We start from the raw sequence: 26,831 nt of genomic DNA on the forward strand, positions 1-26,831 counted from the left end.
TAAACAGAAGATGATAAATTTATTTCTCTCCAAATCTTCAAATTAACAAATTCTAAGAGAAGAAACATAAAATTATTAAAATAATGGATAGAGTCATATTAGAATAATGGATAGAGTCTAAGACAATATCTATATTGGTCAAGCTGAGAACTAAGAAAGTTGTTATTTCGTCTACAGTCAATAAAAACAGATGTTCTTTGGAGTCTCTAAAAGGATTAAATTGAAGTCGATTATGCTTGTTGCTGAAGGAGCCAGTCCAGTTGAGCAGTAAAATGCCACAATTCAAATGTCTACATAGAACAATGGAGTCCCCAAAGAGCTTTCTCTTTTTCCTTTTGCTTTCCCCACAAAGGACACAGACACGTCCAGCAGCAACATCAGAGCAAATGTCTCTATTACTTCCAGATGAGAATGTCCACAGTCTATAAATGACCAGAGAAGAACACCTGAAGAGAAATGGGGAATGTGTCCCAACATAGGATCTAAGGTGAGGGAAAGAAATTTTCCTTGTGTTTCTGAGATGGAAGAGGACTGTGATGATGTTACTGGGCTATACCAATTCTGATGTTACACAGAGTACCACTGGGTAGAATGAGATCCCTGGCTTTTGTGGGTCAGTGAGGCAGGATGGGCCAGGCCAGCACAAAATCAGGTACCCACTCTTCTAGTGTTGGGTCCACTTGATGCTCTTGAGGTCAATGCCATCCTGTACCATCTCCCAGAGAGGACTGTCAAAGAGAAGAGGCATTCAGTGAGTAAGAACTTAGATAGGAAGCAGTCAACATTGGCTCTGAGGCCTTGAGCCATGACTTGCCTCCTGTTCTTGTCTCTCCTCTGCCTTTGGCTTGAATGGATCTCAACACAGGTGGTCAATAAGGTCTTTCCCAGTTACTTACTATGAGTCTTCCTCAAGTCTAGCCAACAAACAGTATTAACTAGGCACCTCAGGCTCAAAGGCAATTGAACCTTTAGTCAATGGACTTCAGATGAGGTCATATTCTTAAAGCTCTCCTCCCACATGTGAGAGGCTATAGGCTCCCAAGAACACCAACAGCCTCAGACCTGTATAAAAAGCAAGTTTCATCTTCTCTACTACAACTATCACAAATTGACCACTTTTCAGCACTTGTTTCTGGGTTTTGATCTAGTTCTCGGTTCTCCTGGATGGAACTTGGCTCTAAATCATCTGAGCATGCAGTTCCATCATATAGTTCTTGCCATTTTCACCTCCCCATATTGAACTTTTCAGAATTTCTGGCTCCAATCCAAAAGGACCTCTTGGGTTTTAGGCCCCAGCATCCCATCTCATATAAGAAATCTCTACTGAGTTCTGATCCCCTTCAGCATGAATGTTTTGCATGTTTCAGACCACCTATTACTTCAGTGTGGTATGACTATGTGAATGTTTTTGTATTTTCGAGCTGGGCATTGAACCCAAGGTTTCACACATGCTAAACACTCTACCTACCACCGAGCTATACCTCTAGCACCAATTATGAAATTCTGTGGTTTGGGTTACCCAGATATTTTTTTCTACCTGATTTAATTCTATTCTTGATTATCCTTCTCCTTTATATGACACATTCCCAGCATAACTTTCTATTTATAATATTTTCCTAGGCTCCTTAAAGGTAGCCATCATTTCCTTCCTGTCCCTAATAGGCTCACAACATAAGGTTTTGGTTGAAAGCTAATGGGACTAGGCTAAATTCATTTTGTAAAGGGTCAGAAGCGATAAGGTACAGATACTGAAACCATATAGGAAAAATAAGGTCTTTGGCCAAAAGAAAAATCTTTTTTTTTTTTTTTTTGGTACTGGGGATTGAACTCAGGGGTACTCGACCAGTGAGCCATATCCCCAGCCCTATTTTGTATTTTATTTGGAGACAGGGTCTCAATGAGTTGCTTAACGCTTCACTTTTGCTGGGGCCGGCTTTGAACTCTGGCTTTGAACTACTGAACCTGCCTCAGTCTCCCAAGCAGCTGGGATTACAGGCATGTACCACCATGCCTGGCCAAAAGAAGAATCCTAAGCATAAGAAACTTGAGCAACCAGCAGATGTTTAAGCAATACAGCTAGACCCTAGCAAGAAATACCCAGAGCACAGAAAGGCCAGGGAGAACTCAAAGGGAAGCAAGGTATACACAAGGGTTCCATGCCCAGTTCCTCAAAGGAAAAAAAAAAAAAATTCGTATCTTAAAAGGAATTTTCTCATATACTTAGGCTATAAGTCACTAACTTTGTACTGATATTGCTGCAACAATTTTTGCTAGTACTATCAATAACAGTAATGAAAAATGCTACCTGTATTAATGTAGTTCTTCAATTTTTAAACCACTTTCTCATATTCTGAAAACAAGCAACCAAAGAGCTCTACTTTCTTACTTCATGGAAGCTCTAAATCCTAAAATCCAATTACTCTCAAACTGGTTTCTGGGACTGGGTATATAACTCAGTTGGTAGAGTGGGTTCAATCCTCAACACCAAAAAAAAAAAAAAATCAAACTTTGGTTTCTGGCAGCGTGAACACATGAGGACAAAAGAGGGGCCTACACTACAGTTTATTCTAAGAGTTTCTGATACAATAGTGCATACCTCATTTCTCGAAGACGCTTCACATGCTGAATGCATTTCTCTGCAGTGTAGTCTACTTCCTCCTCTGTAGTAAAGCGGCCAATGCCAAACCTTAAGAAGGAAAAGGAGAAGAGCTTTTCATCAGAGCTGGTACTGTGGTAAATTTACTTGGCCAGTACTCACTGAGAACCTAGTACACAAAAGACTTAGAAGAATATGGTCCTACCCCTCTAGGCCAGAGTTTCTTAGAACATGGTCTGTGAATTTAATACATCAGAACCACCTCAGAAGAAGTTTCCTAATTCTCCTCCAGACCTAGTGAAGCCAAATACGAATGTGAGACTCAGAAACTGTCATCCTTCACAAATTTCCCAAGTGATGCTCAATGAAGTCTGAAAACCTCTGCCCCAGAAATTTTCCCAAAGAATCAAGAAGGAATAAGAAAGGGTTGGGAGTGGTAGTGTAGGTGCTTAGCAGGAACAAGGTTCTAAACCAACACCCAGCACCCCCCCCCCAAAAAAAAACAGAGAGAAAGAAAGAAGGGATAAGAAGAACCAGACAGAAAAAGACTGTATAACAGAAAATAAAAAATAAAGAGGATGTCTTTCATAAACATGGCAGCTCAACTCACAGACCTGATGGAAGAGTGTGCTAAATCCTCATCAGTGCCAATCGCTCTAAGGACATAAGAGGGCTCCAGGGATGCAGAGGTGCAAGCACTGAGGAAACAGACATGAACCTTGCTCAGATCATCATCAACATCTCTGTAAGCCACAAAACTCAAGTCTTACTTCCTCCCCCAGAGCCCTTCTGTCCCCATAGGGACAAAAGACCTAATCTGGCAGAGCTAAAGAGCCTAATGCTGCCTTACACATTTTAGGTTGTGAACCCAGCTCCTCTGGCTCCCATCATGGATAACATCCTTGAACAAGGACAGAGCCAAAGCATGATACCCCATGAAGTGAATCTGACAAAAAGAGGCAGCAAAGAACCTTGTACTCATTCTCCAAGGGAAGATAAATCCTTGGTGACCTTTAGAGTATCTTCAATTCTGGAGATCTGTAACAGAACTACTAGTGGAACTCTACATCAGACACACACATTCCCTAGAATCACAAAAATACAGAATTCTCCAGGAAGCTCTGCTAGGGTGATAAACTTCAGCTTGTACCCAGCCAAAAAATTACCTTTACCTTGAATCAAGAGCTCTTGTGCCTGTCTTTGCCATACCATGAAGCTTAGTAACGGTATGGAACACAGAAGCCCTACCACAGTCCCTGTCTATCTGGTCCAACTCACCTCCCTGAGGATAAGGCAACATCCTTGAGTGCCATCAGCAGACTCTCCCCTTCCACATATGCAAAGGAGAGGTTGATACAGCCTAAAGAAAGAAGGATACTCTATGAAAGGGGTCTAGACTCGAGCCTCTTGTAGAATGGGAATCAAAAAGGGCTGGGGCTGGGGCTCAGTGGTAGAGCACTTGCCTAGCATGTATGAGGCACTGGGTTTGATCCTCAGCACCACATAAAAATAAGTAAATAAATAAATAAAATAAAAGTATCATGTCCATCTACAACCAAAAATATATATATATATTTTAATATTAGTTTTTTAGTTGTAGTTGGACAATACCTTTATTTTGTTTACTTATTTTTATGAGGTGCTGAGAATCGAACCCAGGCCTTGCACATGCTAGGCTAGCGCTCTACTGCTGAGCCACAACCCCAGCCCCAACAACCAAAAATAAGAAAAAAAAAAAAAAAAAATTATGTCCATACCAGGATAGTGGTGTTCGGGGTCCCCATTCATCACCACATCTGGAAGGCTCTTCGTTATTTTCTCTATCAGTCTCTCTGCTAATTTTGAGATTCGTTTGTGGTCATACTAAGGCGAATATAGGGGAGGATTAAGCAACATGATCACCAAACAGTTCAAAAACACATGCTCAAAGAAACCCTTCTCCTCTACCATCCTATGTTACTGCTGGAGACCACTTTTATCTCCAGCCCTGAGAACACTACCTAATGTGCAAAAGTGCTCAGTAACGCCACACACAGTTCCAACAAAACTAAAACAAGTGAGTTCATAAGTTCTCCCAGGACATGGGTTTTGAGCCCCTAATACTTCCTTCGGTCTAGGGGGCCAGCAGGAGCTTACTGAAAAAAACCTCCTCTTCTAGTAGCAATCTAACTTAGCTATGCCAAGACACCACTAAATATGAGACCCAAGACAGGAAAAGAAGTTGTGGGAGGAAACTGCTCTTCTCATACCTCCATCTCTTGCTGTGCCACCTCACACGCAGCCCCCAGCCCCACCACCAAGGGTGTAGGCACTGTCCCAGACCGCATACCCCGCTCCTGCCCCCCTCCACTCTGCAGGGCCTCCACACGCACTCGGGGCCGGCGGCGGATGTAGATGGCACCAACCCCTGGGAAAAAAAATTTGTTACAAAAAAGAGAAATCCAGATGAAACAAAATAAACAAAATATCACTTTCCAAGAAATCAAAATATTATTTCAATTTTCCTCTTAGCTGAAATTTTTCTAAATTAAAAAAAAAAGCTGAGAAGATAGCACCAAAATCATAATATTTTGCAAAATTATTTAACATCAGGAATTTAACTACCAGAAGGAGTAATGACCAAAATGGTCTAAGGTAGTTCCCTAAGCAACAAATGAAATCATATCATACACTGCAGCATTATTCATATGTGCAAAAAGATTGAAACATTTTGGATGGGCGTTATCAGGGGAATGTCAAATAATTTGATGTCTATGCAATGAAATACTACCCAGATATATAAAAGAATGAAGACATTCTTTCAGTACCAACACTGTAAGATCTCCAAGATACATTGTTAGGTGGTCAGTCACAATGGCATATTTTTGTCATCCCAGCTACTTGGTAGGAAGAGGCATGAAAATTGTGAATTTGAGGTCTGTCTAGGCAATATAGCAAGATACTGTCTCAAACTGAAAAATAAAAGGGGCTGGGATATAGCACAGTGGTATAATACATCAGGGTCCAATCCCTACTAATACCCACCCCCCGCCCCGCCACAAAAAAAGAAAGAAAACTTATGAAACCCCAACAAATTCTATCTTTTTTTTTTTTTAGAGAGAGAGAGAGAATTTTAATATTTATTTTTTAGTTTTTGGCGGACACAACATCTTTGTTTGTATGTGGTGCTGAGGATCGAACCCGGGCTGCACGCATACCAGGTGAGTGTGCTACCGCTTGAGCCACATCCCCAGCTCAACAAATTCTATCTTATAATTAAAAAATGTAAGACAGCCAGGTGTGGTGGTGCATGCCTGTAATCCCAGCAACATGGGAGGCTGAGACAGGAGAATCACAAATTCAAGGTCAGCCCCAGCAACTTGGCAAGGTCCTGTCTCAAAATTAAAAAAAAAAAAATAAGGTTAGAAATGTAGCTCAGTGGTTAAGGCATGGGTTGTATCCCTGATACCAAAAAAGGAATTAAAAAAAAAAAAAGTGAGATATTGTTAGGTAAAACAAAGCAAGATCAGAACAATGAATATAATATGCTACCATCTGAATCAACAGCAGGATGGAGGGGAAGTATGTATGTATGTGAAAATGCATAGAATAATTCTACAAATATACACAAGTATATTTATTGTAGCAGCAATCTAACTTAGCTATGCCAAGACGCCACTAAATATGAGATCCAGGACAGGAAAAGAAGTTGTGGGAAGAAATTGCTATATAAAAATACACATGGGGGGGCTGGGGATGTGGCTCAAGCGGTAGTGCGCTCGCCTGGCATGCATGAGGCCCGGGTTCGATCCTCAGCACCACATACAAACAAAGATGTTGTGTCCCCCGAAAACTAAAATAAATAAATAAATAAATATTTTAAAAAAATACACATGGAGCTGGGGTTGTGGCTCAACGGTACAGCACACGCCTAGCATGCATGAGGCCCTGGGTTCGATCCTCAGCACCACATAAAAATAAATAAATAAATTAAAAGGTATTGTGTAAAACTAAAAAATCAATATTAAAAAAAAAGTCACATGGTAGCACACACCTATACTCCCCAGCACTCAGGAGGATGGGTCAGAAGGATCGGATTACTTGAGCCCAGAATTTGGAGAACAATCTGGGCAACACAGTGAGCTGGGTCTCAAAAACAGAAAAAAATTAAATAACCAAGAAATTGTTTTTTTTTTTTTCAAAGGGAGGAGACAGAGGTAGAAGGAAGACTTCTCATTGTGTGTTTTTGGGAAGGTTTTAAAGTTTGATCTATATAAATATATTACCTGTTCTAAATAAAATTTTTTAAAAAGGAGAAAAAAAATAAAAACCTTTAAGGGAAGAATCAGAATGGTATTAAGAATTTGCACTCTCTCAAAGTTTATCAAAACTTAAAAGCCAGGAATGGTGGTGCATGCCTGTGATCCCAGCAGTTTGGGAGGCTGAGGCAAGAGGATGGTAGGTTCAAAGCTAGCCTCAACAACTTTGCAAGATCCTGTTTCAAAATAAAATTTAAAAAGGGCTGGGGATGTGGGTAAGTGGTTAAGCACCCCTAAGTTCAATCCCCAGTGCCAAAACAAAACACCCTTAAAAATATGTATAGTAGGGGCTGGGGGTGTGGCTCAAGTGGTAGAGCACTCGCCTGGCATGTGTGAGGCCCCGGTTTGATCCTCAGCACCACATATAAACAAAGATGTTGTGTCCGCCAAAAACTAAAAACAATAAATATTAAAATTCAAAAAAAAAATATGTATAGCCTGTGACTCCACAAACCAACTTATAGGAATTCTATTAAAAAATATGAGCATGAGTATGCAAAGATATCCATTAAGTAGTCAAGGGTTCTAGAATGAATATAGTACTTGATAAAAATTCATCTCCCATGCAGAAAAACAGTTTAAGCACAGAATAAAATTACTATAAAAACTAAGGCAAGGGGCTGGGATTGTGGCTCAGCGGTAGAGTGCTGGTCTAGCACGTGTGAGGCCCTGGGTTCAATCCTCAGAACCACATAAAATAAATAAATAAAATAAAGGTATTGTGTCCAACTACTTCTAAAAAATAAATGTTTAAAAAAAAACTAAGGCAATAGTTTCCAAGTTTATCATGAAGGACACCAATTTAACAATGATTTATAGACTCTATTACATTTATTAAGAAATATTTTAGTCAGGCACCATGACACATGCCTGGAATCCCAGCAGCCCAGGAAGCTAAGGCAATAGGATCACCAGCTCAAAGTCAACCTCAGCAACTTAGCAAGGCCCTAAGCAACTAATGAGACCCTATCACAAAATAAAAAATAAAAGGGACTGGGAATGTTTCCAGTGGTTAAGTACCTCTGAGTTCAATCCCTGGTACCAAAAAAAAAAAAAAGAAAAAGAAAAAAAATTTTTCAGTGTTGGCATGGCAGTGCATGCTTATAATTCCAGGAGCTCAGGAGGCTGAGGCAGGAAGATGGTGTGTTCAAGATTAGCCTCAGAAATTTAGTGAGGCCTAAGCAACTTAACAAGACCCTGTCTCAAAATAAAAAAATAAAAAGGGCTGGAGATGTAGCTCAGTGGTAAAGTGCCCCAGGGTTCAATCCCTGGTACCAAAAAAGAAAAGAAATATTTCAAACTCATTATAGTGGCTCATTCCTGTAATCTCAGTTACTCAAGAGGCTGAGGCAGGAGGACTTTTAGGCCTGCCTAGGCAACATAGAGAGACCCTGTCTCAAATAGATAAATGAATAAATTCATTTTCCCATTAAAAAAATTTGAGTGTCCTCGGGTTGGGGATGTGGCTCAAGTGGTAGCGTGCTTGCCTGGCATGCATGAGGCGCTGGGTTAGAATCTCAGCACCACATAAAAATAAAAATAAAGAAGTTGTGTCCACCGAAAACTAAAAATTAAATATTAAAAAATATTCTTAAAAAAAATGAGTGTCCTAAAAAAATAAAAAATTTAAAAAATGCAAGTGCCCTACACTATCAGACTCTATGCACTTCTCAAATCTGAGACAAGTGCTCAGATACCATGTAAGGATAGTGAAGGATACCACATTATCTAAATTGATTAAGATGCTGAGGATAGATAATGAGAAATACCTATACAGGTACAAGTGCTGACTAAAGCATTTGTTTTTGTTTTGTTTTGTTTTGTTTTGGTACTGGGGATTGAACTCAGGGCACTGGATCACTGAGCCACATCCCCAGCCCTATTTTGTATTTTATTTAGAGACAGGGTCTCACTGACTTGCTAAGTGTCTCGCCTTTGCTTAGGTTGGCTTTGAACTCAGGATTCTCCTATCTCAGCCTCCCCAGCCACTGGGATTACAGGCTTGCCCCACCACGCCTAGCTGACTGGAGCTTTTGATCAATATGAGTTCAATGGTTTTACCAAAAATACCTAGCATGTGTGAGGCCCTAGGTTTCATCCCCAGCATTACAAATGAAATAGAGAAAGTGAGAAGGAAAAACAAAAATGAAAAACAAAACAAACAAACAAAAAAACCCAACATTTTAATTAGATAGAGAGCCTGTTGAACTTATTTTTTTTTCCTTTTCAATACTGGTGGTTTATTATTGAGCTATAGCCTCAGCCCATTTTATTTTATTTTTATATATTTTGGGGGGTACTGAGGATTGAACTCAGGGGCACTCAACCACTGAGCCACATCCACAGCCCTATTTTGTATTTTATTTAGAGACAGGGTCTCACTGAGTTGCTTTGTGCCTTGCTTTTGCTGAGGCTGGCTTTGAACTTGCAATCAGCTTTCCCGCTGGGATAATTGGTGTGTGCCACCATGCCTGTCCCATTTTATTTTTGATTTTGAAACAGAGTTTCAGTAAATTGCCTAGGCTGGCAGCAGGGGCTGTAGCTTAGTGGTAGAATACCACTTCCCTAGCTTATGCAAGGCATTGAATTCAATCCCCAGTACTGGGGAGAAAATCCTAAACTGCCCAGGTTGGCCATGTATTTGCAATCCTCCTGCCTCAGTTTCCTAAATTGCTGGGATTACAGAGAGCATAGTCATCAAGACTGTTGGACTTTTTGAAAAAAAATAGTCACAAAAACCCTCTTTACAACCTCTGGGAACCCTTAGAATAAACATCTTCCATCCTTCCAGGAACTGTTACAATTCTCTTATAAGGTACATACTCAGATGAAACCCTGCAGACACAGAAAATATACTGGTATAGATATCAACCCAAAAAAGACCCTCACTCCAGAGACAGAAATTTTTTTCTTTTTTAGGCCTATCTCCATAGAACAAAAGATAATAGTCTCTTTCCAAGAGTCGAGGAGACAGAACTCAAGCTTGAAAATACTCCTCAGCTAGGAGGAACATAGGGAACAGAGAGGTATCCTTAAGAGACTATTAGGGGCACAGACTATTAAGACTACTGAACACCAATAGATGCTAAAACCCATACACTCTTCCACTAAGCTAAAGTGAGACACTGGGAAAGAAGGACTTAAAAGCTCTGCACATCCTAGTGAGGCAGACAAGGTAACTGTGCCTGCATGGTGAAATTCGACTGAACAAAACTCTGTGTTCCTCTGCCAAATTAATATTTATATGCTTTCAAGGTATTTTTTTTAAAGGGATCAAGGAAGAATGGCCTATTGTACATACAGTAACTACTTGGGTGTATATATAGGCCAGTGTTTCTTGAATATTGCTAAATGACACATGCATTCTGCTGGGCATTCTGAACGTACAACTTCCTTTGAAAGTAATGCCAGTCTCAAATAACTCTGAGAAACATCTGTCAAAGAGGAGATGTTCAGACAAGAGGCACTCTAGGAGGGGCTGGTACCTTTAGGACCATAGATTTTGTGACCACTGATGCTCATGAGATCAATTTTCATGTTGTTGACATCAAGTGGGATTTTTCCAACAGCCTGGGCTGCATCCGTATGGAAATATACCTTTCTGGAACTGCAAATCCGCCCTGAAAAAACAACAGAGGGGAAGACCCACAGCACAACATTGGGAACTAACCTGACAGTGGTCCCCCATACACCATGAATTCTCTACCCACAGTAAATGATTCTAAATCCTCTTCCACCCCTGGCTCCACCTTTCCACTTTCACTCCCTCCTTCTCTTTCCCCTCCCTTCCCTGTCCTCCAATTTCTCTGCTCTCTAAAGCTCAAGGACAAAGTACTCAATGAATATACTCCTGATATTCTGATGCATGAGATTCTTTCTTACCACCTTATAAACAATGACCTTTCAAAATGTCACATTACCTTTTAGAACCTTTTTGATTTAAAAGGAGGAAAGATTAACAAATCTGCATAAAGAGATTACAAGGAGAGCTCTAAGTGGAGATTAAATAAAGAGATGTTCTAAAGGAAAAAAAAAGTAGAGGGTTGTTTTATTGTTGTTTTGTGGTTGTTTTAGAAAACAACTAAAATAAAATGAAAAAACAGAAATGGTACTAGATCTGGGTTCAAATACTGCTCTGTCACTTATAATGTCCTAGAAGGCGATACTTAGACTCTCTTTCTTTTGTTCACTCATAACGCTCTGTAGAGTGTTGGAACTCTCAGTCTATCCCTACTTCCTAAGATGGACCCAACTAGTCAGCAAGGTTCATGACACTCACCTATTTCTGCAATAGGCTGCTTTACTCCAATCTCATTGTTCACAGTCATAACTGAAACCAGGCTCGTATCTGGCTGGATGGTAGCCTCCAGTTCCTAAGAATATGTGGGATTTAAGAAGACTATATTCTGATGAAAAAGTCCTCCCTAAATAAGAATGTAGGCAAACATAATTTTATTTTATTTATTTATTTATTTATTTTCATTACATATTTTATTTGGAAATGTTTACACAAGTACGAGGAAACTAAAATTTTGAGGCAGTGGATGTTATTAGATTATCATCAGTTTATTATAAAAGACACATGGAAATTATTTACATGATGAAAGATTTCAGAACTTCAGTGGAATGGGCAGCTTCATAGGATGCCATTTCAACAGTGATTTGTTTCAGTCTATATATTTTCCAAGAATGTCACCATCTCTAAATAAAAAATAATCCTTTCTTCTAGAACTACTTTGGCGCCTCCATACTCTGGGAGAAGAACTTTATCTCCAACTTTCACACTAACTGGCTGAATCTCTCCACCCTTTCCTTTCAGAGCCTGATCCCACAGCTAATACTGTTGCTTGCAATACTGTTCCTTGAGATTTTTCTGGAAGCATAATGCCTCCTTTGGTTACAGTTTCTGCTGCACTCCTTTCGACCAATACTCAGTCAAGAAGTGGAAGAAACTTTCTAAATGCTTGTACGGCCATGACTCGCAGCTCCGACTCTGCTCTAGGGTCGTCACCGCAAAGAGACCTGCAGAGCGGCCCTCGGAACATGTGGCAAACATAAATTTAAAAGGGGGCCTTTTACTACTCCCCTATTGGACTGGATAAAATAAAAATACCAGGGGGGTTGGCCAGGTGCAGTGGTACAAGCCTGTAATCCCAGTGGCTCCAGAGGCTGAGACAGGAGGATCACAAATTCAAAGCAAGCCTCAGCAAAAGTGAGATGCTAAGCAACTCAGTGAGACCATGTCTCTAAATAAAATACAAAACAGGGCTGGGGAATTTGGTTCAGTGGTCGAGTCCCCCTGAGTTCAATATCCCTGCAACCCACCCCCAACCTCTGGGAACCCTTAGAATAAACTAGGGGGTTGGGAACATAGCTCAGTGATGGAGTGCTTGCCTAGCATGCACTGGGTTCAAACCACACACTGCAAAATAACAAACCAAACAAACATAAAATGCTGGTGAGTATGAAAGAAACTGAAGCATTCATACACAGTTGGTGGAAATGCAAAATGTATAACCAATCACTTAATAAAACAGTTTGACAGATTTTCTGGTTTCTTTTTTTTTTTTTTTTGAGGTTTGTTTTGTTTGGTTTTGGTTTTGGTTTTTTGTTGGTAGTGGGGATGTAATCCAGGGGCGCTTTACCACTGAGCCACATCCCCAACCCTTTTTATTTTTTTTTCCCCCTTTTTATTTTTGAGACAGGTTTTCACCAAATTGCTGAGAGTTTCACTAAATTGCTAAGGCTGGCCTTGAACTTTAAATCCTCCTGTTTTAGCTTCCCAAATTGCTGGGAATACAGGCATGTGCCACTGTGCCTGGCTTGAGATGGTCTTGCACTGGGCATGGTGGTGCATAATTGTAATCACGATGACTCAGGAGGCTGAAGAAGGAGGATCTGAAGTACAAGGCCTGCTTTGATAATTTTAGAGAGCCTCTCAACAACTTACTTAGTGAGACCCTATCTCAAAATAAAATTTTTTCAAAATAGTGGGGATAAAGCTTAGTGGACTTGCCCCTGGGTTCATTCCCCAGTATCAAAAAAAAAAAAAAAAAAAAAAAAGGAGAAAAGGAGAGAGAGGGAGAGGGAGAGGGAGAGAGAGTGAAAGAAACAGCTGCACACAGTAGTACATGCCTATAATCCCAGGGTCTGTAATCCTAGCAGCTCAAGAGGCTGAGGCAGGTGGATCACAAGTTCAAAGCCAGCCTTAGTAAAAGCAAGGCGCTAAGCACTTCAGTGAGACCTTGTCTCTAAATAAAATGCAAAAGAGGGCTGGTGATGTAGCTCAATGGTCAAGTGCAATCTTGGTACCTGCCCCCCAAGAAAACCCTAAACATAAAATTACCAAATGAATCAGTAATTGAATTCTTAGGCATTTATCCCAGAGAAAAATTAAATTCTCAGAAAACCTGTACACAAATGTTCAATGTAGCTTTATTTATAATAGCGAAAACCTAGAAACTACTCAGATGTCCTTTAATAGGTGGTTAAATAAACTATGGTACATATATAACACAGAATAATCTTCGCTAATAACAAACTACTGGTATGTATAAACAACAATCTCCAAAGATGGATGTTGAGTGAAAATAGCCCATCCTAGATTACTTACTATATAATTCCATTTATATAACATTATACAGTTACAAGATTAAAGAATCTGAGAACAGATCAACATTTTTGTTTTTGTTTCTGTTTTCAGTCCTTGGGAATTAAACCCAGGGGTGCTCTACAACTGGAGCTACATCCCGGCCCTTTGTATTCTGAGAAAAGGTCTCAATAAATTGTGAGTCATTGGCCTTGAATTTCCTCCTGCCTCCTGATTAGCTGGGATTACAGGCATGCATCACTGCACCTAGCTAGATTGGTGGTTTTAAGAATAACAAATGAAATGAAGGATCATTATGGTGATGAAATTATTTGTACCTTGACTATGGTAATTTTTATATGAAACCTAATGTGATAAAACAGCACAGAACTAAACAGATACATATACACAATTCAGTACAAGTAAAATCCAAAAAAAGAAATCCAAACAAGAGCTGGGCAACAAGGTGCACACAGTAACTCAAGAGACAGAGGAAGGAGGATAACAAGTTCAAGGCCAGCCTTAGCCATTGAGCAAGAACCAGCCAATAACTGTGATGGCAAAAGCAGACCCAGTTGTGAAATAAAATTATAAAAAACGTATGGTAGGGGCTGGGGATGTGGCTCAAGCGGTAGCGCGCTCGCCTGGCATGTGTGCGGCCCGGGTTCGATCCTCAGCAGCACCACATACCAACAAAGATGTTGTGTCCGCCGAGAACTAAAAAATAAATGTTAAAAAAAAAAAAAAAAAAACGTATGGTAAGAAACCAATGCCTGAGAAAGGGGTCAATTCCACACCCCTCTCTCAGCCTTTCTCTTGGAAGCTTAATTAATCATGCATGAGTCCCTATGTTTTGGATTGTAAATAACTGCCCTAGGAGTCTGACTACTACTCCTTAAAATGAAACAGATGCCTGTGAAAAGAGCCCTTTCTTCTTATCAGTTTCTGTGAGCATGCTTATGCTAGAGTCCCTGCACAAGGCCTTCAGCTCACAGATTAGGACATTTTTTTTGTTGTTGTTATAGGTGGACACAATATCCTTATTTTATTTTTATGTGGTGCTGAGGATCAAACATAGTGCTTCATGCATGGCAGGCGAGCGCTCTATCTCTGAGCCACAACCCTAGCCCCAGGACATTTTTTTTTTTTTTTTAGAGAGAGTGAGAGAGGAGGGGGGGGGAGAGAGAGAGAGAGAGAGAGAGAGAGAGAGAGAATTTTTTTAATATTTATTGTTTAGTTCTCGGCGGACACAACATCTTTGTTGGTATGTGGTGCTGAGGATCGAACCCGGGCCGCACGCATGCCAGGCGAGCGCGCTACCGCTTGAGCCACATCCCCAGCCCCCCAGGACATTTTTTAAAAAGAGGAAAAAGCCCCAGTGATAGAATAGGTCTAAGATGATGTCAAATAACCTATAAATATTGTAAGAAACTGTGGATCAGGGCTCAGATTTGGACATTTTGTTTTCCTCTGGGCCCGCTGGTGTAAAATAAAGTTTGGAGTTATCCTCCTGTCTGAGTGCTACTTGCTGCTTCTCGACCAGTCTGTTTCCTGCAACATAACTAAAATTTAAGAGAGGGCTCGGGATATAGATCAAGGGTACAACAAGACCTGCCTTCAAAAACAGGGTGGGGGAAGGGAAAAAAAGCTGATCCTCAAATCAATGTTTTTTTTTTCAATATTTTTAAAAATATTTTTTACTTGTAGATGAACACAATACCTTTATTTTATGTGTTTATTATTATGTGGTGCCAGTGATCGAACCCAGTGCCTCACATGTGCTAGGTCCTGGGTTTGATCCTCATCACCACATAAAAATAAATTAAATAAAAGTATTGTGTCCAACTACAACTAAAAAATAAATATTTTTAAATTTTTTTTATCGTATTTTAGAGTTGTAGTTGGACACAATACCTTTATTTTATTTTTATTTGGTGCTGGGGATCAAACCCAGGGCCTTGAACGTGCTAGGCAAGCACTCTGCTACTGAGCCCCACAAAGCAGCCCCTAAAAAAAAAAAAAAAAAGAGTAACAGGCCAGGTGCAGTGGCCCACGCATGTAATTCCAGCAGCTCCGGAGGCTAAGACAGGAGAATTGTGAGTTCAAAGCCAGTCTCAGCAATGGCAAGGCGCTAAACAACTCAGTGAGATCCTGTCTCTAAATACAAAATAGGGCTGGGGGGCTGGGGATGTGGCTCAAGCGGTATCTCGCTCACCTGGCATGCGTGCGGGCCCAGGTTGGATCCTCAGCACCACATACAAACAAAGATGTTGTGTCCGCCAAAAACAAAATAGGGCTGGGAATGTGGCTCAGTGGCCAAGTGCCACTGAGTTCAATCCCTGGTACCAAAAAAAAAAAAAAAAAAAAGAATAATAGAACTGATCCTAAATTCATGAGGAATTGCAAAACACCTTAATAGCCAAAATAATCTTGGAAAAAACAAAAATAAAACAACAACTAAGTTGGATTGCTTATACTGCCTGATTTACAAAGCTATAGGAATCAAAACAATGGTATAAGAATAGAAGAACAAAACTGAAATTCCAGAAATAAACTGATACATATATGCTCAACTGATTTTTTTTTTTTTTGAGATTGGGCTTTACTATGTTGCCTAGTCTGGCCTCAAACTTCTGGATTCCTGTGATCCTCTTGCCTCAGCTTCCTTACCTCATATCATGTACAAAAATTAAATTTGAAATGACCAAAGACCTAAATGTAAGAGATAAAAACTACAAAACTCTTAAAAGGAAATGGATAGGGCTGGGGTTGTGGCTCAGTGGTACAGCACTCTCCTAGTGGAGGTGAGGCACTGGGTTTGATCACCACATAAAATAAATAAAAAAGGGGGCTGGGATTGTGGCTCAGCAGTAGAGCACTCGCCTAAAATGGGCCGGACCCAGGTTCGATCCTCAGCACTACATAAAAATAAAGGCATTGTGTTATGTCCATCTACACCTAAAAAAATATTTTAAAAAATAAATTAATTAAATAAAATCAATCAATCAATAAATAAGTAGAAAAAAAAGGAAATATATAAATCTTTATAACTTTCAATGTGGCAAAGGCTTTTCAGGTATAACACAGAAAGCACAAATGATAGTCAAAAGAACTGAAAGCTTTTTGGGGATGATGAAAATGATCTGGAACATGGTAGTGATGATTATTTAAACATTTTTTTTGGGGGGGTGGGATACCAGAGATTGAACTCGGGCACTTGATCACTGAGCTACATCCCCAGCCCTATTTTGTATTTTATTAGAAACAGGGTCTCACTGAATTCCTTAGCACCTCACTAAATTGCTGAGGCTGATTTTGAACTCGTGATTCTCCTGCCTCAGCCTCCTGAGCCACTAGGATTACAGGCCTACACAACTGCACCCAGCTCAAACAACTTTGTAAATACACTAAACCACTGAGAATTATAAACACTCCTGAAGGATGAATTTTATGATATGTGAATTACATTTCAATTTTTAGATGCTTAAAAAAACACTGTTAAGGTATTTTATTTTATTTTATTTTATTTTATTTATTTTTTTTTGAAAGAGTGAGAGAGAGAGTGAGTGAGAGGGAGAGAGAGAGAGAGAATTTTAATATTTATTTTTTTTTAGTATTTGGCGGACACAACATCTTTGTCTGTATGTGGTGCTGAGGATCGAACCCGGGCCGCACGCATGCCAGGCGAGCGCACTACCGCTTGAGCCACATCCCCAGCCCTGTTAAGGTATTTTAATAAGCTGAGCGCAGTGGCACACACCTGTAATTCCAGGGCTCTGGAAGCTGAGGCAGGAGGGTCACAAGTTCAAAGTCAGCCTCAGTAAAAGCGAGGTGCTAAGCAACTCAGTGAGACCCTGTCTGTAAATAAAATATAAAATAGGGCTGGGGAATTTGGCTCAGTGGTTGAATGCCCCTGAGTTCAACACCTGGTACCGCATCCCCCGCACCCCCCAAAAAAGATATTTTAATACCAGGTAAATTTCTCAGGGTTTTTGTTGTTTGTTTCACTGTTTGGTACTAGGAACTGAAAACAGGGAGACTTTACTGCTAAGCTACATCCCCAGGCTTTTTCATTTTTAATATTGAGATGGTGTCACTATGTTGCTGAGGCTAGCTTTAAACTTGAAATCCTGCTGTCTCAGCCTCCCTAGTTGCTGGAATTACAGATGTGTTCTACCATGCCCAGCATCTAAGGGTTTTTCAGAAGTGAAAAAAATAAAGAATGAAAGTAGTGTCATTCGAAGGAAAATGGATAGAACTCAAGAATATCATGTTAAGCAAAATAAAAGCAAATTCAAAGGGTCAGAAGATTTCTCTCATATGTGAAGGCTAGAGAGGAAAAAAAAAGTGGGTAAATTAAAAAAAAAAAAAAAAAACATGGGGAGAGAAGGTCCTATGAAAATAGAAAGGAAATATAAAGGGGACCAAGGAGAGGAAAGAGGGGAGGAAAAAGGGAGATACTGGGGAATGAAACTGACCACATTATGCTGTTGTACACATATACAAATATATAACAGCAAATCCATTATTATGTATAATTATAATGAACCAATAAAGATTAATATATATATTAAAACAAGAAAAATATCAAACAAGTCCTTTACAAATACAGTCTGGTGAGGATCTGCAGGATACTAGAAAGTGGGGGCTAAAGGACAGGCAACAAAGTCAAGTACAGAGGTTCCTAAGATTCAGGATTCAATCCAGCCAAAGAAATAAAAGAAGATGGGGCAGGGGTTGTGGCTCAGCGGTAGAGCGCTTGTCTGGCACATGCGGGGCCCTGGACTTGATCCTCAGCACCACATATAAATCAATAAACTAAAGGTATTTAAAAAAAAGAAAGAAAGAAAGAAAAGAAGGGCATAATTCCAGAGACATTATGTGGAAGCAGCCATAGATATGAATGACTGAGAGATAATTAAAAGCAAGAGAGATGGAACAAACAATAAAATGATTTGAAAAAAAAAAAAAGAGTTTTGAATTTGGACTTAGGGCTATGTCTACAAACTGCATGTTTGAATTTGTCTAGGAATGCTGGTATCCAAAATTTGGTAGAAAAGAAGCTTCGACTCACAACCTAAAATAAATAAATATATCTTTTTTTTTTATTATTATTATGGGACCAATTGTCCTGGCTTTTTTTAAAATACTGATTTCTTTGTTGTATTCGGACACAATACCTTTATTTTGTTTATTTATTTTTATGTGGTGCTGAGGATTGAACCCAGGGCTAGGCAAGTGCTCTACCGCAGAGCCATAACCTCAACCCCAAATAAATATATCTTTTTTTTTTTCTCAATAAATATTTATTGATTAAATGAAGAAATAATTGATGAAAGATAAAAAAGTCATATATGTAGAGTTATTCACGGCAGGATTCTTTACGATAGTAAAAATAAATATATCTTTATATATTTAATATTTTTCCCCTCATACACACACACACACACACACACACACACACACACACACACATATATACACATATATATAAAGAAATGGGCCAAAATGGGTAAGATTCTATAAAAGTATACTTTTTTTTTCCCTAGCCCTGAAGACTAAATCCTCATTCATGTTTAGCAAGCACTCTACCATTAAGCCACACTGCTAATTGTATGCTGTGGTGCATACCTGTGGTACCAACTACTGGAGGAGTTCGAGGCAGCAGGATTACAAGTTAGAGGGCAGCCTGGGCAACTCAATGAAATCCTATCTCAATATAAAACTTAAGGAAAGGCGGGTCTGGGGTTGTGGCTCAGAGGTAGAGTACTCGTCTAGCAAGTGCCAGCACCACATAAAAAAATAAATTAAAAAATAAAGGTATTGACAACTACAACTAAAAAACAGATATTAAAAAAATAATTTAAGGAAAGGGTTCGGGGTGTAGTTCAGTGGTAGAATGCTTACCTAGCATACAAAAGACCCTGGGTTCAATCTTCAGTGCCAGAGAGAAAGAAAAGAGCCCTATACTACTTCCTTTTTAGGGGGGATAAATGGCATCAGAATAGGGAAAGAGGAACTTTGCCATAGTGAGTAAGAGTCTCCAGCATCCTGAACACATGCCCAGTGGCTCTCATAAAAGCCAGGAAGCACCAATAAAGTGGAGACACAAGTCCTTCAAAGAGGGGGAGGATGTGCTCACTCAAGGGAAACAATCTCTTTCTTTGCCAGGATGATTTCTCTAAAATCCACCCTCACCATTAAAACCACCTTTAAGCTCTAGCTAGCCAAGGTTGAAGAGACAGATTTAGAGCTGAAGCCAGGACACTCCTATTTTGCCGGTAATGCCAAAAGCTATTCTTACCTTTAGATCAATGATCCCGCTCTTCTGCACTGGGAGGTAGGTGACCCGAAAACCCTCAGCTTCCAGTGAACGACAGGAGTCCAAGACACATTTGTGTTCTGTCTGGGTGGTGATCAAGTGCTTTTTCCGTGACCTGTAGAACCTGGCTACCCCCTAAACAGTAATGATGGTGGAAGGACATAGAACATATTCAGGGAAATAGCAATAACTTCAATTCCATTTACAAAGGGATTTGTTTTTTCACTTGGTTTGGTGCTGAGGATTGAATCCAGGGCTTCACACATGCTAAGCATGCATGCTATTACTGACTATTTCCCAGCCAACTATGTGACACTTTTTTTTTTTTTTTTTTTTTTAGTTTTTTGGCTGATACAACATCTTTATTTGTATATGGTGCTGAGGATCGAACCCAGGCCATACACATGCCAGGTGAGCGCACTACCACTTGAGCCACACCCCCAGCCCCTATGTGATATTTTTAATATCAGAAAAAACAGTATTTTATATATTTTTTTAAATTATTTTTTGTATAGTTGTAGATCGATAGCATGCCTTTATTTTATTTATTTATGTGGTACTGAGGATCGAACCCAGTGCCTCATACATGCTAGGCAAGTGCTCTACCACTGAGCTACACCTCAACCCCCAGTATTATATTTTAAGTTCTTAGAATTTCAATTTATTATAAGGAAATAAAGAAGTAAAAAGCATTTCTTTCATTTAAGACAAAAAAAAAAAAAAAACACCACATAACCAGATATGGTAGCACATGCAGTCCAAAGCTACTTGGGAGGCTGACATAGCAAGATTGCAAGTTGAAGGCCAACCAAGGCAACTTAACAAAACACTGTCAAAATAAAACTTATTGCAATTGTCTAGCACACCGGAGACCCTGAGTTTAATCCCTGGTACCAACAAAAAAAAATTAAAGTGATAAAATATGCAGTACCCCCCACTCAGTTTATAATACAAAATTATTCTAAAAGTAAAATATGAAATTATTGGGCTGGGGATGTGGCTCAAGTGGTAGTGCACTCGCCTGCCATGCATGCGGCCCAGGTTCGATCTTTAACACCACATACAAAATATGAAATATTAGAAACTGATGATATAGCTAAATGTTAGAACACATACTTAGCACACTTTATACCCTGAGTTTGATCTTCAGCATCAAAAAATAAATAACAAAAATAGAACTAATTGGAACAAAGGGAAAAAAGAATCAACATATTAGAAAGGGTGTGTTATCTTTCTGGGCATGATGGCCCACAATTCCAGAGGTGCCATCTATTTCCCTTTTCTTACCTTTTTCCTTTTCTTAGGAGGTGTTGAGGATCCAACACCAATTGAGCTACACCCTCAGCACCTTTCTCTTACCTTAATTGCTATGTTGTTGGATTCAGTAGCACCACTAGTGAATATGATCTCACGAGGATCAGCTCCAATCAGAGATGCTACTTGCTATATGCCAAGAAACAGAGATAGATATCATCAGTTCCCCAGTCAGCAACTTAGCAAGATCCTGCCTCAGAAAAATAAATAAATGAACCAGGCATGGTGGTGCACACCTGTAATCCCAGCAAATCAAGAGGCTGAGGCAGGAGGATTGGGAGTTCAAAGCCAGCCTCAGCAACTCGGAGAGGTACTGAGTAACTCAGCAAGAAACTATCTCTAAATAAAATACAAAAAAAGGCTGGGAATGTGGCCCAGTGGTTAAGTGCCCCTGGGTTCAATCCCTGGTACTAAAAACAAACAAACAAACAAACAAAACAAAAATAAATAAGTAACTCAATGGTAGAGTGCCTCTGCGATCAGTCACTAGGAGTGAGCAAATAAAAAAGGAGCTCCATTGTATTCTACATACAGCCCAAGAAGAAGCTTTGCACTTACATATCAACTAGACTAATGTTAGTGTGTTAGACAAAGGCCAGTTTCAGTTACATTTTAGACTCTGTGTTCTTTTCCAGTGCAAGACAAGATAAACTAGCAAGAATTTTAAGCCAGCTGGGTACAGTGGTGCATTCCTGTGATCTCAGCAGTTTGAGAAACTGAGGCAGGAGTATCACAAATTCAAAGCCAGTCTCAGCTACTTAGAGAGACCCTAAGCAACTTAGCTAGACACTTTCTCTAAATAAAAAATATTAAGGGCTGGGGATGTGGCTCAAGCGGTAGCGCGCTCGCCTGCCATGCGTGCGGCCCGGGTTCGATCCTCAGCACCACATACAAACAAAGATGTTGTGTCCACAAAAACTAAAAAATAAATATTAAAATTCTCTGTCTCTCTCTTAAAAAAAAATTTAAAAGGGGCTGAGGATGTGACTCAGTGGTTAAGTGCCCCTGGGTTCAATTCATGGGACCAAAAAAAAAAAAGGGGGGGGGGGCTCAGGAAGTAGCTAAGTTGCAGAGTATGTAGCATGCACAAGACCCTGGGTTCAATCCCCAGCAACCCCATCAAAAAAAGAACATTAAGTGATATCATTTTGGGAATTGAACCCAGGAGAGTTCTACCTCTGAGTTATATCCCCAGCCCTTTTATAATTATTTATATAGGTATTTTTTGTAATAGGGATCAGTGGTGTGATACCACTGAGCCACACCTCCAGTTCTTTTTACCTTTCATTTTGAGAGAGTTTCACCAAGTTGCCCAGGCTGGCCTCAAAATTGTGACTCTCCTGCCTTAGCCTCCAGAGTACCTGGAGTTTGGTCACGGCTCATTAAGTTGCCTAGACTAACCTGGAACTTTTGATCCTCATGTCCTAGACTCCTGAGTAGTTGTGACTACAGACATCTATCATTGCATTCAGCAGCGACATTATTTTTTAAATGTACTTATTGAGTTCTCACTATATACAGACTATGTATAGGAATTGTGTTAAAAAACTTACCAACCTAATCTAATTTAATCCACCCAATAATCACACAGTAGAATCTACTCCACTCCACTTGAAATGTGAGGAAAATTGAGACTTAAGAGAAATTAGATCATTTCCCCAAGGTAATTCAATTAGAAAATAGGGATACTAATCAAATGTCTATGGTCAGTCTCCAGGCTACTCTCTGAATATCTTCTAGAAAGAAAGAACCCAAATAATAATTTCAGGATTTTTTTTTTTTTTGGCACCAAGGTTTGAACTCAGTACCTTAATCACTAAGCCACATTCCCAGCCCTTCTTAAAAATTTTATTTTGGCTCACTTAAATTGTTTAGGGCCTCACTAAATTGCTGAGGCTGGCTTTGAACTATAGAGCCTCCTACCTCAGCCTCCAGAGCCACTGTGATTATAGGTGTGAGTTACACAACCCAGACACCAAGACTAATCCCCAAATTATTTCTACTTCTATTCCACCTACTAAGGAAATATCTCCCACAGGCCACTGAACCTCTGACCTTGTAACCTCCCAGACTCCTCTGTACTAACCTGGCGAGCACGTTCCATGGCTGCCTCACTCTCCCAGCCATAAGCATGTGTCCGAGAGTGTGCATTCCCATAGAAGTTAATGAGGTATGGTAGCATGGCATCAAGCACCCTGGGGTCCTGAGCACAACACAACAGATGAGTCACCTTGAGTCCACAGTCAACTCAGGCCCCACTACATTTCCAAACCTGCCCACCCTGCCTCAACACACTCCCAACCCTTCATCACTGCCTAGGTTAGACAAGTCTTCCCTCCCTTCTATTAATTAAATATCAACCTAATATACTCCCACTCCCAACCCATCTTCAATCAGATTGTTCTATTGTCCCCTCAGGTAGTAAACACTGTTCTGACTACTGTTTCTGCAGATGTTTGCATTTCCACCAGCAATGTGATTTATGAGGAGTTGGGACATGCATGATAGCAGGGAAAAATCTCTTCTCACACATAGTTGAAAATTTGCACTAATACTGGAGAAGGGGATCAGATATCTAGCATATGAATAAGAATTTAAGCCTCTTAACTCCTGGCTCTATTCCTTTTCCCAAAACACCTCAAAGGCTCTCACCTTTACAGCGATCCACCCTTTCTATGCATTTTCACTTCTAATAAGTACTTGCTATTACAGCCTTAGGAAAAGCTGCCGCTGTATTCTTACCAGAGGCGTGGTAGCTTGAACATCCATGTAGAGAGGTCGCAGCACTGACTCTGCCTCAGGAGCAGCCTTTGAATTTGAGGCAACAGCCGACTGGGAGGCATGATCTACGACTGACAAAAAGTGGAGTGGCCAAGTGAAGGAGGACACAACTATGAACACACAGCAGCCACAGAGACTCAATAGCTGGATAGAAGTGTGATAAGTTTAAGGGGTGATGGGGTGGAATCCTAAGGGGAAGTAAACAATATCAAAGAACACTATACAAGGAGGCTACTGTTAGAAACAAGGTGATGGGGGGGGGGGGCGGAGGAGGACGCTGGTGGCAATTTTCAAATTGGCTAGATGGAGTGGAGAGAGCTCAGAAGGGCAAAGCCATCTAGATGGAACCTGGACTCGAGGCTGGACCAGCATATCTAATAGTTGGCCAGGAGAGGTCAGAAGGCCCAGGCTTCCAGGCTATGGGGGGTTGGGGACAAGATCTGCGGGGACTGGGGTGGGAGTGTGAAGCGGAGGAATTAACCGTTCTGACGTATAGCCTGAGAAACTCTGTGGGGTGCAAGCGAGACAAAGAGTCAAAGATTCTGGGCTGCGGGGCGGGACAGGGAAGCTTGGGAATATTCGGGGGGACTGGCCGCTCGAAGGGGAAAGGAGGCCGATTCGGGGAAGGGCGGCGAAGAGTGGGATCGGAAGCGTACCGCGCAGGCGCAGCCCCCGGGAGGGCGTCGCAGGCTTGGGCCCGACTGCGGCGGCCACCGCCAAAACCGCCCGCCTCCAAGCGGCTCGTAGCAGCATGGTCCCAGCGTCAGAACCCACTACCCGAAGTGGCTGCAGTCCGCGGCCCCGGGTTCCCGGAAGTACTGCCTCGCGCTCCGGAAGCGATCCCCCGGATGCGAACGCCCTCCGTCTGGTTTTCGGTGTGAGACGTAGAGCCGAGCGACAAAGGCCACGAACGAGGTGAGGTTGGGGTGGCCCGAGCCGGGCTGCGTCGCGCGGCGTCGGGTCTGGAATGCGAAGAGGGTGGTGGAATAGGGCAAGAGGCTGTTCCTTCACTAATTTTCCTGAACCCCTTGGGCTGGCTCCCCACTCCGCCCGGCTTCTGGGCTGTCCGCTGGGCCCGCACTTCCATTCCCTCACATTCCGCAGATGCCGGTGGCCGTGGGTCCCTACGGGCAGTCCCAGCCAAGCTGCTTCGACCGCGTGAAGATGGGCTTTGTCATGGGTTGTGCCGTGGGCATGGCGGCCGGAGCGCTCTTTGGCACCTTTTCCTGTCTCAGGTGAGGGACGCAGTTGGTGAACTTTGGGAGGGACTTCACGGCTTGCTCGATTGCATCCTGAATAGAGCCTGATTCAGGCTGGGAGCGCAGTGCAGAGCCCTACAGTCAAATTCTTTCTACCCCTTCTTTCATTTGTTCAGTGAGGTGAGGCAAATTGGAGGCGTAGTTTCATCAAGTGTAGATGAAAACAGTAACACCACCTTTGTAAGAATCAAGTCAGCACGCATTGTGTAGAATCTGGCACATAGCAAGGGCTTAGTAAATAATTATTACTGCTGTTGCTGATATTTTTATATCCAGTTGCACAAAATGAAAATTGTTGAGGTGTTTGCCCTGGGAATGAGATGTAGAGATGAAGTATATAACACTGTACACTTGGAAGGTCATTTTCTCATTTGGGCAGTGTTATTCCCGTGTTTCCAGATTATAAATTGCAATATACTGAGAAGTACCATATTTAACAAACCAGTTCTGTTGGCCGGGTATGGTGGCGCTAGCCTGTAATCCCAGCATCTTGGGAGGCTGAGACAGGAGGATCTGAAGTTCCAGGCCAACCTCAGCAATTTAGCCAGACCCTGTCTAAAAGTAAAAAACAATTGGGGATGGGGATGTGGCTCAGTGGTTAACATCCTCTGAGTTCCTTCAATCTCTGGTACCACCCCCCCCAAAAAAAAAGAAACCCACTTCTGTGTTTTGATGCCCATTTTATGGTTTTTTGAAACAGCCTATAAAATCACAGAGCTGGTTCTTGAACCCATGATCAACTCCAAAATCATTAATACCAAAAACCAACTAAGACAAATATCTATTCGATGACACTCAGGAGGCAAAACCAACTGTAAAAACTGCTTTCACATCAGGAGTGATAGTGACCCCTGTAGTCCCACACTCAAAGGACTGAGGCAGGAGAATTGCAAATTCAAGACCAGCCTCTCTCCAACATAGCAAGACCCTGTCTTAAAAAAACAAAAGAGGCTGGGAGTATAGTGCAGTAAGACATCCTTATCATTCATTCCCCAGTGCCACCATGCACTTGACACTATCTCCTGTCTCCCACAAATTGAAAGCAGTTGATATGACATTCTATTGAATTTCCTAGAGACCCTGATTAATCTTTTTTTCATTACCCATATGGGAAGAGGTAAAATTTCGCAGTACCAAGTGATATAAAGGAATTGCTAGATTTTAGTAGTGCTTAATTCATAATTATTACAAGTGCAGATTGGAAAAAGAAAGTATTTTTGTTCCCAAATGGCCCCATCTTGGTTTCCTCCTCAGGATCGGAATGCGGGGTCGGGAGCTGATGGGCGGCATTGGGAAAACTATGATGCAGAGTGGCGGCACATTTGGCACATTCATGGCCATCGGAATGGGCATACGATGCTAACCAGGACAGTGGTTGCCCACTACATCTACATCTTCCTATCCACCCTGGCCCTTGTACCATAATAAAACAAAGTCTTTTCTTCTCATTTTCAGTCTATTATTATCCAACTTGGCCAAAGATTTTGTAGAGTAAAAACAGGTAGGCTAATGAGTAGGATTGGTACTGTTTACAGGGCCTGGATTAGATATCCAAAATTGGAAATTTGGGGATGCCTGATACCCTCCATATACTCTACTAAACTTTATTTTAATAACTTTATTTTTTATGTGGTGCTGAGGATCGAACCCAGGGCCTTGCACATTCGAGGCG

The 26,831-nt window shown here is 41.0% G+C and overlaps 2 protein-coding genes and 1 pseudogene across 3 annotated transcripts; 1 reads left to right on the forward strand and 2 right to left on the reverse strand.

The window, feature by feature from the left end:
* Positions 1-24,743, reverse strand: Nfs1 (NFS1 cysteine desulfurase). Of its 2 annotated transcripts, none has more exons than XM_026383227.2 (13): positions 24,557-24,743; positions 23,862-23,971; positions 23,206-23,322; positions 21,165-21,248; positions 19,788-19,940; positions 11,174-11,267; positions 10,380-10,514; positions 4,846-5,003; positions 4,354-4,459; positions 3,875-3,956; positions 3,211-3,294; positions 2,597-2,686; positions 1-728 (listed from the first exon to the last, which is right to left on the reverse strand). In XM_026383227.2, exons 1-13 carry the CDS (start codon positions 24,651-24,653, stop codon positions 665-667), a joined length of 1,374 nt encoding a protein of 457 aa, XP_026239012.1. In that variant the 5' UTR covers positions 24,654-24,743; the 3' UTR covers positions 1-664. The 2 variants fall into 2 exon arrangements, with proteins under 2 accessions (XP_026239012.1, XP_077655682.1); XM_077799556.1 differs by having other exon boundaries at positions 23,862-23,965; positions 24,557-24,737.
* Positions 11,454-12,411, reverse strand: LOC113178912 (10 kDa heat shock protein, mitochondrial pseudogene; annotated as a pseudogene).
* Romo1 (reactive oxygen species modulator 1) lies at positions 24,725-26,607 on the forward strand. The gene is made up of 3 exons (XM_026383228.2): positions 24,725-24,815; positions 25,005-25,135; positions 26,414-26,607. Exons 2-3 carry the CDS (start codon positions 25,005-25,007, stop codon positions 26,520-26,522), a joined length of 240 nt encoding a protein of 79 aa, XP_026239013.1. The 5' UTR covers positions 24,725-24,815; the 3' UTR covers positions 26,523-26,607.
* Positions 26,608-26,831: the final 224 nt, after the last annotated feature.

The sequence above is a fragment of the Urocitellus parryii genome, chromosome 6 (genome assembly GCF_045843805.1).
Source record: "Urocitellus parryii isolate mUroPar1 chromosome 6, mUroPar1.hap1, whole genome shotgun sequence".
Classification (NCBI taxonomy): Eukaryota; Metazoa; Chordata; class Mammalia; order Rodentia; family Sciuridae; genus Urocitellus; species Urocitellus parryii.

Bases quoted from the DNA above. Each gene is read 5' to 3' on its own strand.
- Nfs1 (XM_026383227.2), bottom strand. From the start codon at position 24,653: ATGCTGCTACGAGCCGCTTGGAGGCGGGCGGTTTTGGCGGTGGCCGCC. The intron at 11,268-19,787 runs GTAAGAATAGCT...ACATATTCTTAG, and splicing joins GCGGGATCATTGATCTAAAG to GAACTGGAGGCTACCATCCA. The intron at 3,295-3,874 runs GTGAGTTGGACC...CTGTTTCCTCAG, and splicing joins GTTGCCTTATCCTCAGGGAG to TGCTTGCACCTCTGCATCCC.
- Romo1 (XM_026383228.2), top strand. From the start codon at position 25,005: ATGCCGGTGGCCGTGGGTCCCTACGGGCAGTCCCAGCCAAGCTGCTTC. The intron at 25,136-26,413 runs GTGAGGGACGCA...TTTCCTCCTCAG, and splicing joins GGCACCTTTTCCTGTCTCAG to GATCGGAATGCGGGGTCGGG.